The 14,092-nt window shown below is 46.3% G+C and overlaps 1 protein-coding gene across 1 annotated transcript in view; it reads left to right on the top strand.

The window, feature by feature from the left end:
• The first annotated feature begins 511 nt into the window (after window positions 1–511).
• Window positions 512–14,092, top strand: part of EGY2 (ethylene-dependent gravitropism-deficient and yellow-green-like 2) — a 111,276-nt gene continuing 97,695 nt past the window's right edge. Inside the window, exon 1 of the mRNA XM_086783025.1 lies at window positions 512–708. Within this exon, the coding sequence (XP_086639151.1) occupies window positions 590–708 (119 nt within the window). The 5' untranslated portion in view covers window positions 512–589. The remainder of the gene's footprint in view (window positions 709–14,092) is intronic.

Here is a 14,092-nt window from a genome sequence, read left to right as displayed (position 1 = left end):
ATTGCCTTTGCACGTGGGATTCCCCATCTGCAACCCCCACTATCCATGCAAGATTGGCACCTTGAACAAGAAATGCCCTATGGATGTAAAGGATGGAAATGCCATATGGCTGTAATCTCTTTTTATGAGTGCTCTAATCTTATGCGTTTGCATCTTCTTCATAGGTTCATCATTGTCAAAATTTGTAGAGAAGAAGGCGTAAGTAGAGTCTAGCTCTAGTCTTTTCGCGTTGTCCCTTCATGAGTATGTCTTTGTGTCGTCGAATGCGGTGACTCTTGTGAGCTGCATGTGAAACGGCCCTCTTCTTTCATGGGTTCATCATTGTCAAAATTTGTAGAGAAGAAGGCGTAAGTGGAGTCTAGCTCTAGTCTTTTCGCGTCCTTTGTCCCTTCATGAGTATGTCTTTGTGTCTTTGGATGTGGTGACTCTTGTGAGCTGCATGTGAAACGGCCCTCTTCTAATGCCCTTGTACGAAAGTGAGAATGGATGACGATTGGATTTGGAAGGATAGGCCTAGAAGCTCGAAGGTATATAAAGGGATGCATGGTGTTGAAGCTATACATGTGAATGTAGCCATGCTTTTGTAGCCATGATTCTCCTTCTCGCACAGCCATGTGCACCGTTGGGTCGCAGAAACGATGCTACTACTGTCTGCGCGGGACCTGCGCCTTTCATCGGCCACCACTACGTCCGACCTTTTTTCAAACGGTTCGTCCTGCGCTTCCACGCTTGAATGTTTAAGCGAAGCCTGCATTTTTTATCTGCATGCGTCTGTTTTCAACATACTAGTGCAATTAAGTAGTACGCTAAGTGAGTGTGTATGCCCAAGACCTTCAGTTTTTTCTTCTGAAGAGAATCTATCATGTTCAAGCCAATCCAGCACGTGGGTTACTTGGCATGTAGCCACAGCAGGGATGGTTCAAAGCTTATCAGTTCTATCATGTTTAAGCCAATTGAGCATGTGGGTTACCGTTACCTGAGCCAAAGCAGCCCTCAACAGACAAGATCGCGGGACTAAACACAAAGGGAGCCTGCTGCACGAGTCTTTGCCAATGTGAGTGCTTTGGCAATGCCTCTGAGCGTGTGAATGATGTCTGTTCAAAATGGAACGTTTACTGAGGGACGTTGTGCTGTCAATGGCTTTTAGAGATAACATGCTTGGTGGCTATGCTTGGCTGTAAGCCCCCTTGCCGTCTCCCCCTTGGAATGAGGAGGCATAGATTGTGCAAAGTGGTTTGAGGCCATGGCAATAGGAGAGTTGTCATGTTCTCTATCTCGATATAACATTATTGAGTAGGACATAAAGCACTCCCAAGATATCGAAGCACATACCTTTGTTAGAATTGTGCATCTCAGTGTTTTGGGGCTTTACTATTTATTTGGTATTTTACTGGATTTTCTCCTATTTATTTGTCCAGGGCTAGTCGGCCAGCCCTAGAGGCAATCGGCCTAAGGAGTTCCCCATTATTCACTCATTCATCGACTTCCCTTGCACATAGTTCAATTACTGTTGTTATGAAAGGTGATCTTGTCCAACTCTCTCAATCTCCTTTGCACTCTCTCATATGTTTACTATTTATGCTTCCGCTTGTGCTATCTCCTTCATGTACAATTTTGAGTGGTCTTCACATGAAGATTGCAGCAAGGGCAAAAAGGTGAGACACCTATGACTAACCTTGAAAGCTTGATCCTTGTAGACACAACCAAAGGAAGAAAGTGATCTCCATATGTCAGGTGCTGTCCCAAACATGATGCCATAGCTTATTGTCTTGGGTGGTTTGCCCCATTGTCCAAAACAATAATGGTTTCCTTTGATGCCTATACTCTTGGATTGACCCTAGATGCGAAAGAGTTATTTGTGACCTGGTATATTATAAAAAGTAGGAGAAAAATCTTTGTTCCATCATTTGCCATGCTGTCCTAAATGCTGATCGCATATAATCATTCAAGAAGACAAGCTCACCCTAATTGGCATCGTCGTTGTGTGGAATGATGATACAGCTAGACCTAATGGCATCAGTCGGTCCTCATAATGTCCCTTTTCCATTCTTAAAGTGGGCTTTTGATAGTCCTTCTCAGTAATCTGAATCTGATTTTAGCTAATTTATGGTAAAAATTCAGTCACTATTCAATCGCTCAAAAATACAATAAATCTGAGGCAAAGGAAACTTACTTTTGAATGTAATCTTGTTCAAGGCTTGGCAGTTCACACACAATTGGGCCAAACTGTCTTTGTTCTTTACAACCAGAGTTTTGGCAGCAATAAAGGAGTGATTGGGTAAAAACTATCCTGCAACAACTCCTCCAACTGCTTGCCAGATTCTCCTCCATCATCTTGCTCAGGAAAAAGCAAAAAAGCATATGTGACCCAGTTGATGGCAAGGGTGTGATTGTGCAATTAGGATGGCAGCAACTGAGGTGGCAAATCTTGATGCTGAAAAGTGTCTGTAAATTTGTCAATAGATTTGCCTTTGTTTCCAAACTGGAACCTTGTAGTTTCAGTCAGAGATCTGTTTTCAAAAACGTTTCATACTTTTTTTATTTTTCAATAACATTTCATACAATAAAGGGTTCAAAAAGACTTATGGCAAATTCTAAGGCATGTTGCCTGCTGCATAATAGAGAGTAAAGCATCACAAATATAACGATGTTTGGAATACATAACAGTGAATATACCCTAAATGTGGTTATTGGTAATCAAATGAGTACATGTCTCTAGCTGAAATCTGTTAGCTCTAAGCTGAAAGCTACTAGCTGCAAGCATTGAGCAGCGAGAGGGGGCTAGGATTCTGGACTCTCCCTCCTCCTGAAGATCCTCCGCCGCCTCTTCCTCTGCTTCTGGAGTGGCTTCACTCTCACCGCCACCAATAGATTCCTCTAATGGACTAGCCTCTAGTCACAGGATGAGATTGTGTCACTCGATGATGTGTACCATCTATCCTAGGGTGCTACGTGGGCATTCTCCTCTATCTAGGACAAAGGATACCTTTTCTGATGGGCCAAGAGTGTGTTGGAAATATTGTTCATCCCCTGGTGGACTCTCTGCATGCTTGGTTTTGGCCCATTTATAAGGCCTTGCATTGCATATTTTCTCTACTATTTTTTGCACCATTTTTTTGGGTGCCTTTTTAGAAATTTTTCAGCATTTTGTGGATTTTTTTTTGTGGCCGACTAGCACATGAGTACCCATATAATAGGTGCCTCAGCCCATGTCACTTTTATCTCTGATTTCAGCCGTGACTTGTACATACCAGCACTCACGGGCCTCCCTCGTGCTGTACCGTCATTCATATTCAGGTTCTTGATCATCTGCAGTCTATTGTCTACACATATATGCTGTTTTATTCTCTGTTTTCAGATTTACAGCAGTAGCACATATTTCTCACATGGTATTAGAGCCTAGAACTACTCTAGGACCTGTGTTTTCCTTCATCAACCTGTTTTTAAATAGATTTCAGTTCATAAAGACCTGCGTTTTAAGATCTGACACAACCACATATATAAGCAGCATCTCATAAATTTGGAAACAACACACATCATAAAACAACATTCACCATCTGCTCTACCGGGCTACCTCTGCAACAACCTGGAGTGCATCGTTTATCTGTAGTTGCTGTCGGCTCCTTCCTCTGCACACAGCAGCACCAGCCCGCGGCTTCTGCCCATACCTATCTGTTGTCCGCTCTACCCCTTGCTGCAGCAACAGCAGTAGCCCGGCAAACCTTTTGCGTTGTTCCTGCAGCCTGCAGCTCCAGTATCTGTACCTGCAGCACACCTTGGGACGGCAGCCCTCTCAGCTCATCATCACCCATCGACTTGGGACAGCAGCCCTCTTTGCTCATCATCACCCATCGACTTGGGACAACAGCCCTCTCTGCTCATCACATCTACTTGGGACAACAGCTCTCTCTACTCATTCGACATTGACTTGGGACAGCAGCCCTCTCTGCTCATCATCACCCGACGACATCGGGAGAGCAGCCCTCTCTGCTCTTCACCACCTACCTCATGACGACAACACACCATCTGCCTGGGATAACAACCCTCTCTGCTCCTCTGACTTGCGTCTCTCCTGCAGTCACTCATCTGCAGGTTTGCATTTGTGTGCATTACGTCACCTTTGGAGAGCCATTGCCTCACATCATCGACACATGCCTTTGACATCCAGCCTTGCAGCCCTCCAGGTATTGCAACACCCGTCACAAGTCTGTACCCCTCAAGTACCGTAGCACCCTTGTCACTAGAGCCTGCACCACTACATTTCCGCTGCCCACTACAGACATCTACTACCTCGGAGTGCCACCGCATCCACCAATGCGAGCCTTCGACACCGACCACCTCACGGAGTGCCACCGTTGTCCTCGACGCGAGCCTGTCACGGTGCTTCAGTTTTGACATCATCTTTGCTTCTTCGATCGGACTACTACGCAGAGTCACCTCACATCAGAGGGCCTCTTGGATAGGATTACATTCATCATTGTACATACGCTCATTCATCCATTTCATGCTTTGTTGATTTTCTCTGATCTCTCGTACATCTGGTCCTTTCGTCCCTTTGCCCTCACAATACGGCCCACCTTCTCTCCACGATTGAAGCTTTTTGGATTCATCAGATTTTGGAACATCTATGCTATGCACAGGATTCTCCTATCACAATTTTCTCGGACTCCTAGAGTGCTATTGCTTTGGCACAGATACCGGTGATTCATGGCCGATCCAAACATATCGAAGTGCATTATCATTTTGTTCGAGACTGGATCGAATTTGGTCGTTTTCGCTTGGTGTATTGTTCTACCAAGGACAACGTTGCATACCTCTTCACCAAACCGCTCCCTCGTGCTTCTTTGGAGGTCTTACTTAAGCGTGCTGGCTTTGGTCCGCGCATCTAGCGCTAAAGAGGAGTTGTTGGAAATATTGTTCAACCCTAAATGAACTCCCTGCATGCTTGTATTTGGCCCATTTATAACGCCCTGCATCTCATATTTTCTCTACTATTTTTTGCACCATTTTTTGGGTGCCTTTTTAGCTACAGGTCGACCAGCACATGAGGACCTATAAAATAGGTGCCTCAGCAACATCACTTTATCTTTGATTTCAGCCCTGACTTGTACATACCAACACTCACGGGCCTCCCTTGTGCTATACCTTCATTTATATTCAGGTTCTTGATCATCTGCAGTCTACTGTCTACACATATATGCTGTTTTATTCTTTGTTTTCAGATTTATAGCAGTAGCACTTATTTCTCACAGAGTGTTGGACATGTCATCTCCAGTCCATTTTACTCCATTTTATGCCACCTTTTATCCCGATATTTATATGATATAATTAGGGATTTTCCCCATATTTTCAGCTATTTTATAGCTTAATTTAGGCTTTTCTAGGCATTTATCATTTGTACAAAGTAGTAGTTTTTTTGCTATAACCGACTAGCTCTAGAGTTATGTATATAAGCATGGACATTGTTCATTCATAATTCAATTCAATACATTTCAGATCTTGCCTGTCTACTTTCTCTTGTTTGATCTCTACTTGCTTCCGCTTCATATTCACATATTCTCACATGGTATAAAGATCTTGTGCTTCCATAGATTACCAAGAAGAGTTTTCAGCCTATGTTTTTTCTCCTTTGCTCCTTTGGTGGTTGTGTTTTGGAGATCTCCTTCAAGCACACATCAGCACTTCTCTTGGCATTGATTCTAGGCTGTTCTCAGCCTCTTTTCTTCATCTTGGCCAATCCTAAAACCTATGTATTTTTTTTGGAGCCCCCTTTTTCTGCGTTTTGTATTTTGTCCGTACCCCACACTAGGGGTAGCATCGTGCGTGTGCTCCGTTAGTCTCTTCCTCTTTTACTTCATCACGCATCGGTTTGGCACCCGTTTTTTATCTGTGCGCCTTGATCTCTGGCAGGAGTACAGTTCCACATCTTTCTTTCACCTCACGTAGCCTCTAGGAAGGAGTCGGCAACCCCTGGGTACCTACTTGCAGCCTTTCCGCTATAAATTCAAGAGGAGGATTCCATGGCTTCTACACTGACTGTCGTCTCTTCATCCATTCCTTAACTTCCCAAGGAATCCATCTTAGATGGAACCAATTATCTTGATTGGACACTACAGATGAAGACTCACTTCGGTATCATTGGCTATGGGGTATTGTTTCTGGTACTGAAGCCTCTCTCGATGCAACTTCTCCTCAGATTGAGATTGATGCAACTTCTCCTCAGACTGAGATCCTGGGCCGACAAAGATGCAATGGCTCATGTCTTTATCTTCTTCAACATACAACCCTCTATTGCTCGTCAATTTGATGACAATGATGAGGAAACTGTAGAAGAATTGTGGGATACCGTCCAGAGGAGGTATCACCGTGAGAACTTTGCTTAGAAGATAGCACTGGAGAATCAACTCTCCAACCTAAAGATTGTCGATACTGCTAACATCATGGATTCTGTTACAGAGTTCATAACCATTCAGAAGCAGTTGGTCTCTTTGGGGAGCAAAGCTACCGACGAGGACTTTGTCAATCGGCTCCTTGCCAAATTACCCGAGACTTTCTCTGCTTTTTGTGATACTGTATCACTTCTTCTTTCTACTCTTGATCTACATACCATTGTTGGCATGCTTCAGGATAGGGCCAGGAGAAAGAAGACCAACCAGGGTACTTCGGAGACCCTTCTTCAGGCAAGGGTAAAAGCAAATGGCAGTCCAAGGTTTCCACGAGCAACAAAGGTGACCACAAACTTGCCAACAATCCTGCTCATAAGAATCTTACTTGTCATTATTGTGGTCTCAAAGGTCACAATTAGCCTGATTGTCGCAAGAAGAAGAGAGAAGGTGGTTTTGCTAAGAAACCCCTCAATCAATCCTCTTCATCCACCAACCAAACTCAAAAGTTCTCTTCCACCAAAAAGATTGTCTTCATCGGTATTGAGGAGCTTCCCTTTGACTCTCTCGTTCCTTCCACCTCACGTCTTATGGATTGGATGGTTGATAGTGGGTGTACTACTCAAATGACTCCCGACAGGATCGTTCTTCATGACATTTGCCCAGCTCTTCGATCGTGTCCATTGGTAATGCTTCCAACTTGCAGGCCTCTTCGGTTGGTAATGTGCGACTTAACTCTTCCCCGGGCAAGTCTTCTACCATTCAGGATGTGCTTCATGTTTCCAAGCTCTCCAGCAATGTCCTCTCATTTTTTCGGATTGCGGAGAAAGGATATAGTGTCTACTTTGACAGTTTTGTCCTTGAGATCATTGACACCACCACCTTGCAGATTGTTGCCATAGGTATCCGAGAAGGTGGCCTTTATTGGTTGAAGGACTTTGGTGGCTCTTTGACTGAGTCCCAATCTCATGTGCTGCTGTAACTTCTTCACAGCTATCATGCCTTGGTGACTCATGTGGATATGGATTTGTGGCATGCTCGTTTCGGGCGTTTGAATTATACTTCTCTGCAGCTGCTGTCTTCTCAGCAGATGGTCGAGGGTCTTCCACCACCAAAACCCTCCTACTCCACTTGTGTGACTTGTCTTCATGGCAAGCAACACTGAGATGCCTTTCCTCACGAGGCTACTCATCGGGCTTCTCATATTCTGGAGGTCATTCATATAGACTTGTGTGGCTCCATGTGGACTACTACCCAAGGAGAGCCAGGTACTTTATGCTTATTATTGATGATTACTCACGCAAAGTTTGGGTTTATCTCTTGGCAAAAAAATCTCAAGCTTTCTCCTGCTTCCAAGAGTGGGTGACTTTGGTTGAGATTTCGACTACACAGAAGGTTCAACAAGTCCGCTTCGACAATGGAGGAGAATTCATTGTCAGAATACGCAGCGGAGATGATGACCAAATCTGGGAACACGAGAGCAAAAACGCAGGCAGAAAAACAGCACAAGAGAGAGACAGATGTAGGCGTGTAACTCTGCTCTATATACACAAGAAGATCCCGAGAAATGATACAAATAAGGCATGGGGGCTGAGGACCTATATATACTCCCCTAGAGGGCAGTCGGCCAGCATAAGAGAAGCCCACGACGATAAAAGAAGTCCATGACTGCATAAATGCAGTCGGCCAGCTATCTGGTGCCAAAACCTGATCAAAACCAGTCGGCCAGCAGCAAGAGTGCCCACGACTGATAAACACCCAGTCGGCCAGCACTGTACTGCTCTTGGCACCCTCTGGCAGCCCTCCCAAGCCTCAGAAAAAATGGGAAAAATAGGGGAAAAATACGGAGAGTGGGGAAAAATGGTATACGGGTGGGCACACCCACAACAGAGGCCCTGGTGTATACAAATGGACAGGAGATGTCTTCTAACACCCCCTCTCAGCTCCTGGCTGTGTGACCAACCACTGGGAGCTGGGGTGCCGCCTGAGCAAATCCTGAGAGCGACTTCGTGAAGAGGTCCACCGTACTGTCCTCCGTCGAACAGAACTCCAGCAAGATGTCATCAGCAACGATCTGTTCACGAACAAAGTGCCTCTGGATGACCATGGGTTCCTCCAATGGAAGCCCAAACCTGCAATGTAACCTCCTCCTGCTCCGTAAAACTGCTCCTGGGCCATAAGTAGATCTCCTCGTGTCCAGATCTCCTCCCCAAACCGAGTCACTCCAACCGTGGAGTCGGACTCCATCCAACAATCCCCCTCCTGTGTAAAAGAGTCCATGATCCTTCGCATGCCGCAGAAACCACAGGAAACGCAATCCTGCCTCCCAAGGAGCCATCTGCAATCGTGAGCTCAACCGCCTCATCAAGAAGCTCCCGTCCAATCTGGTGTCCATCAACCAGATCAATGAACCATACAGCTTCTGAGTCAAAGAGACATCACACTGCTCACAAGGATCAACACCTGTTATGGTGCACAAACAAGTCCTGGAAACCTTCTGAAGACCATGCAAGGCCTTCTGAAACCTGTTAACCACCCCCTCTGAATCCGGAACCACAAAGCCTGGAGAAACCACCTCCTTCTGCAAGTAAACACCTGTCACCTGCCTGGCTTTCCGAAAGGTCCCCGTGGAAAGAACATCCTCATCTACTGGAAGGTCTATGTCCCGAACACTACGAGACATCAGAGCATAAGTGACCTGTTCAGCTTCCTCTGACTCACGAACACAAGAACTACCAACCTCAGTACTGGAAAGTTCCTGCCAACTGCTGCCATCTACTGGTAAGCTATCCACCATCTGGTCTCGGAAAGCCCGCACCTGCAGCGTATCCACACCTGAGTAGCTATTACCACACTGCCACTCATCACAATCTTGAGGACCTGGGAGAGAGAGTGCTGAAAGCCTGTAAACTCCATTCTCCACTCCACCTTCCCAAACCACCTGGCCTGTTGCTTTGTCTCGGAGAGCAACAAAATGCTCATCAAACTCCACCCGTACGCCAGTCTTGCAAACCTGATGCACTGACAACAGATGAAAACCAAGTGCCGGAACATACAACACCTGGGAGGAATGCTTCCCCCCTCTGCCATCGGGAACTATCTCCATCCTGCCCTCACTGTGAACTGGGATAGTGGACGTATCCCCAGTAAGAATATGACCAGAAAGCCTGCAGAGATCCTGTAAACCGGAATGGGAAGGAGTCATGTGCCTGGAAGCACCACTATCGAGAATCCACTCCCGAGTATCCGTTGCGGAGAGTCCTCCAATCTCCTCCCTGCCTGAAGAAAATGAAACATCGGTGTCCATCACCTCCAGGTGCACAAAAGCCGGAATCTTCATGATTGCTGCTGAGGAGTCTTCACCCTTCTCGGTCTTCCGCTTGGGACACTGCCTCCAGAAGTGGCCTTTCTCGCCACAATCATTACAGGTCCGCTCTGCCTTCAGTTTCTCGCGGTCAGCGTCGGACATCTTCTCAGAAGACTTCTCCGATGAAGCCTTCCCTTTGCCCGAGTTACGGCCTTTCGACCGTTGGCCAGTAAAGGCCTCCGAACCTCCACCCTGAGGAGGGTTCGTGAATCGTTCCTCCTGGTCCAGGACCATGGGCACAAGCTCCTCCCACGTGATGGTGCGGAGCCTGCCACTGGTAATCAAAGAGGAGTAAAATGCTGAGTACGAAGAGGGCAAATGTGACAGCAACGTGATGGCCATGTCCTCTGACGATATCTCCTTCCCAGCCTGAAGAACTTCCTGCTGAAGAGCCTGCAGCTTGTTAATATGCTCCCGCATCGTCGACGACTTTGCAGGGCTCATAACCCGCATTTGTACTTCCAAGGAAATCCTCTTCATGGGCGATACCCTGTTGTAAAGTGAGGCCAAATGCTGCCATATACCTCTGGCCAGCGTCATATGCTTTACATGATTGATTACCTGCGGTGTGCAGTTGAGGAAAATAAATGAACGGACCCTGGCGTTGACACGATCCCACATCTGTGTCTGGGCCTCCCGGTCCTTCCGGATCGACGGTACCTCCCCTTCCTCTACTTCCGGCCGTGGAACACCAACAACGACAAAATCGGCGAGGTCGTAAGACTCCAGAACGGATTCCATCATCACCTTCCATATGCCGTAGTTGCTCCCGTCTAACTGACGGTCCACCGGGAACGTGGGGAGTGTCGGGATCTTCACATGTCTCTCGGCCATCTCAAACAGATCTGCCACCATAGCGGGGATGTACTCTGAAAAGGGTGGGTGGGTGGGAACAAAGAAGAACTAATACTTGCAAGTGGCTGTCCAGCAAATCAGCCCGCCTTCCTCTTGCTTCTCCTCTTCCCGATCAGCCCAAAACAGTCCACCAATCAGCCACAAAACAGTCCCCCTCTTGCTCACACAAATCCCAAGACCTATCTAGAGCCTAGGGCTCTGATACCATGTCAGAATACGCAGCGGAGATGATGACCAAATCTGGGAACACGAGAGCAAAAACGCAGGCAGAAAAACAGCACAAGAGAGAGACAGATGTAGGCGTGTAACTCTGCTCTATATACACAAGAAGATCCCGAGAAATGATACAAATAAGGCATGGGGGCTGAGGACCTATATATACTCCCCTAGAGGGCAGTCGGCCAGCATAAGAGAAGCCCACGACGATAAAAGAAGTCCATGACTGCATAAATGCAGTCGGCCAGCTATCTGGTGCCAAAACCTGATCAAAACCAGTCGGCCAGCAGCAAGAGTGCCCACGACTGATAAACACCCAGTCGGCCAGCACTGTACTGCTCTTGGCACCCTCTGGCAGCCCTCCCAAGCCTCAGAAAAAATGGGAAAAATAGGGGAAAAATACGGAGAGTGGGGAAAAATGGTATACGGGCGGGCACACCCACAACAGAGGCCCTGGTGTATACAAATGGACAGGAGATGACTTCTAACATTCATCTCCAAAGCTTTCCATAATTTTTGCTCACAAAAAGGTATAAGCCGTCAATTTTCGACACCTCACATTCCTCAGCAGAATTGGTGTGGTTGGACGCAAGAACAGGATTGTACAAGAGATGGCCTGGACCATGCTTTCTTCTTCTTATCTTCCTTCCTCTTTCCGGGGAGAAGTTGCGAGCACTGTTGTTTACATCATCAACCGTTCTCCTGCAAAGGCGGTTTCTCATATGACTCTAGAGGAGGCTTTTACTAGACAGAAACCTTTCGTCTCTCATTTCAGGGTTTTCGATTGTGAAGCCTATGTTAGTATGTTCACATCCCTGATTCTGACAGATCCAAATTCGATCCCAAGTTCATGAAGTGCAAATTCCTTGGATATAGCTCTCATTCCAAAGCTTACAGATTATGGGACGTGGATTCGTGATCCTTGGTGATTTCTCGCGCTGTTCACTTTGTTGAATCCTTAGATGATTCTCGCTCTCATCCCAAGCTTACTATCGAGGTTCCTCCTCCTTCCTTGGCCACCCCAACTCCACCACGAGCTTCTCCACCATCAACTTCTTTACCCCTTGCTGCCTCTCCACCCCCACTTCCTCCTACCTCGGCTCCTGCTCCTGCTCTTGCTCTTGCTCCTGCTCCTGCTCCTGCTCCTGTGGAGGATTGCCCCTTAGATTCCACGATCGCTGGAAACTACTGTTTGTGATTCTCATCTCTTTGATATGGAACTTCTTTAGCTTGTTGATTCTTAAGCACAACCTTTGACATGGGCACAGAGATTATAGCAGCTTCATCATTCTTGTAGCCTCACCCTGATGAGTACAGTGATACAATCATATGAGCCTACTACAGCTAAAGAGGCTCTTGCTCTTCCCGAGTGGTGGGAAGTCATGGAGGCCGAGATTGTTTCCATTGAGAGGAATCGTACATGGGAGCTTGTGGACCAGCCTCTACATCGTCAGGTTATTGGGGTCAAGTGGGTTTTTAAGACCAAGTTTCATGCTGATGGATCTCTGAACAAACACAAAGCCAAATTGGTTGCGAAAGGGTTCTCTTAGATTGAGGGTGTGGATTATGAGGAATCTTTTGCTCCTATAGTTGGAAACACCACCATCCGGACAGTTCTTGCTCTTTCTGCTCATGAACACTGGCCGGTTTATCAAATGGATGTCAGGTCTACCTGTCTTAATGGTGTCTTACAATAGGTGGTGTATGTTGAACAACCTCAAGGTTTTCAGGTTCTCAGATATGATAGTAAGATGTATTGGTTGCACAAAGCCCTTTATGGTTTGAAACATGCACCCAAGGCGTGCTATGATAAGATTGATGCATTCTTTCTTTCCCTTGGATTCCAGAGATGCAGAACGGTCAGTCCAGGCGGCGGCCAAGCGGGCTGATTTGCCGCCAACAGCTTTCTTTTGGCCTTGCTCTTTCCCTCACAAATCCCTTCAAGGTTTTCATGAAGGCATTCAAGAAAGCACATCCATCATCTATGAATAGTTCCACATATAGGCACCTCATCCGCCAAATGTACTAGAAGGTGCACTTGAGTTGTGAGTATGCTTCTTGGAAAGCTTTCCTCAATCATACACATCACCTCAATTGACTCACCTCCCCCTCACCTCTATCCTACTTAATGGAATCTTGATGTATCTTTTTTGACACTATCCACCTATTCAACAAAGAAATAAATGATAAATTAAAAAAGAATATATAATTTCAAAGCTAAATGTCAAACCATGAAGTATACATATCAGCTCATAAGTTTATATACTAACCAAGGAATTAGCATGAGGCATCAAGTTGGTTGACATTGGTTCAAAAGATTCCTACTTTCGTGAATGAACAGTTGGTGCTCTGTTTCTTTTCTTTTTCAAAAATTCACAAAAATAAAAAACATAAGGAACCATTGACTGTGCCAAAAACTTGCATTCCATTCCTTACGCGTGGCACAATCAGTTTGGGATCAATTGGATAAGTATTTCTCACCCAAAATCATAACTTTCGACGCGGGAAGTTCCACATGAAACTATAGAAAAACGTTCACGCGGTGAACATTTTCTGCAACTGCACGCTGCGAATCGCTCCCGAAATCAGCGCCGCAATTAACGTCACAAATCACGAGATTGTCTTGCCAAAAATAGGCAACCTTATTCTGACACTTGAAGTCTGCCAAAATTTTGATCACGTGAAAGTTCAGCAAACAGGAGATGATATATCCTAACAGATATTGTGGAGATGATATATGCTAACAGATCTTGCAGCATTGAAAGATAATAGTGTTGTCTTGCAATACACCATGAGAAACTCAACTGATAAGGAAGTAACCGCCTCATTGATGAAACCTCAATGCTTGTCACGTGCATCCCGCACTTGGATGCCACGTAGACATTTCTGTACAGCAGGTGCAGGACTTGGGATGGTGAACTGGTCCCATGTGAGCCCAGTCGGGGATGAGTCAGCCAGGAATCCATCTCAGTCGTCCGAGGTCAGGTGTGCATTGTCCTGCACATGAGTCCAAGGTCAGGTGTGCACTGTCCTGCACATGAGATAGTGCGAGTCCGCGCTGTGAGTCTCCCTCTGGAATGATGTCAGTTGTTCTGTATGTTTGGTCTGCCACCAGATGTCAGACAGCTGAGTAGATGTAGGTATGCAGTAGGTTTGGACTCGGGTAAGGCTATGGGCCACCCCAAGGGGGGCCAGGCAGCCCCAGGACTTGCCCACCAGCCCAAGGAGGGGCTGGGCAGGCTGTCGGCCAGCCCAAGAGGGCTTGGCCAAG

This window comes from Cibotium barometz, chromosome 45 (genome assembly GCF_041138505.1).
Source record: "Cibotium barometz isolate CiBa-2024 chromosome 45, ASM4113850v1, whole genome shotgun sequence".
Taxonomy (NCBI): Eukaryota; Viridiplantae; Streptophyta; class Polypodiopsida; order Cyatheales; family Cibotiaceae; genus Cibotium; species Cibotium barometz.
This window is presented reverse-complemented; position numbering and strand designations above follow the sequence as displayed.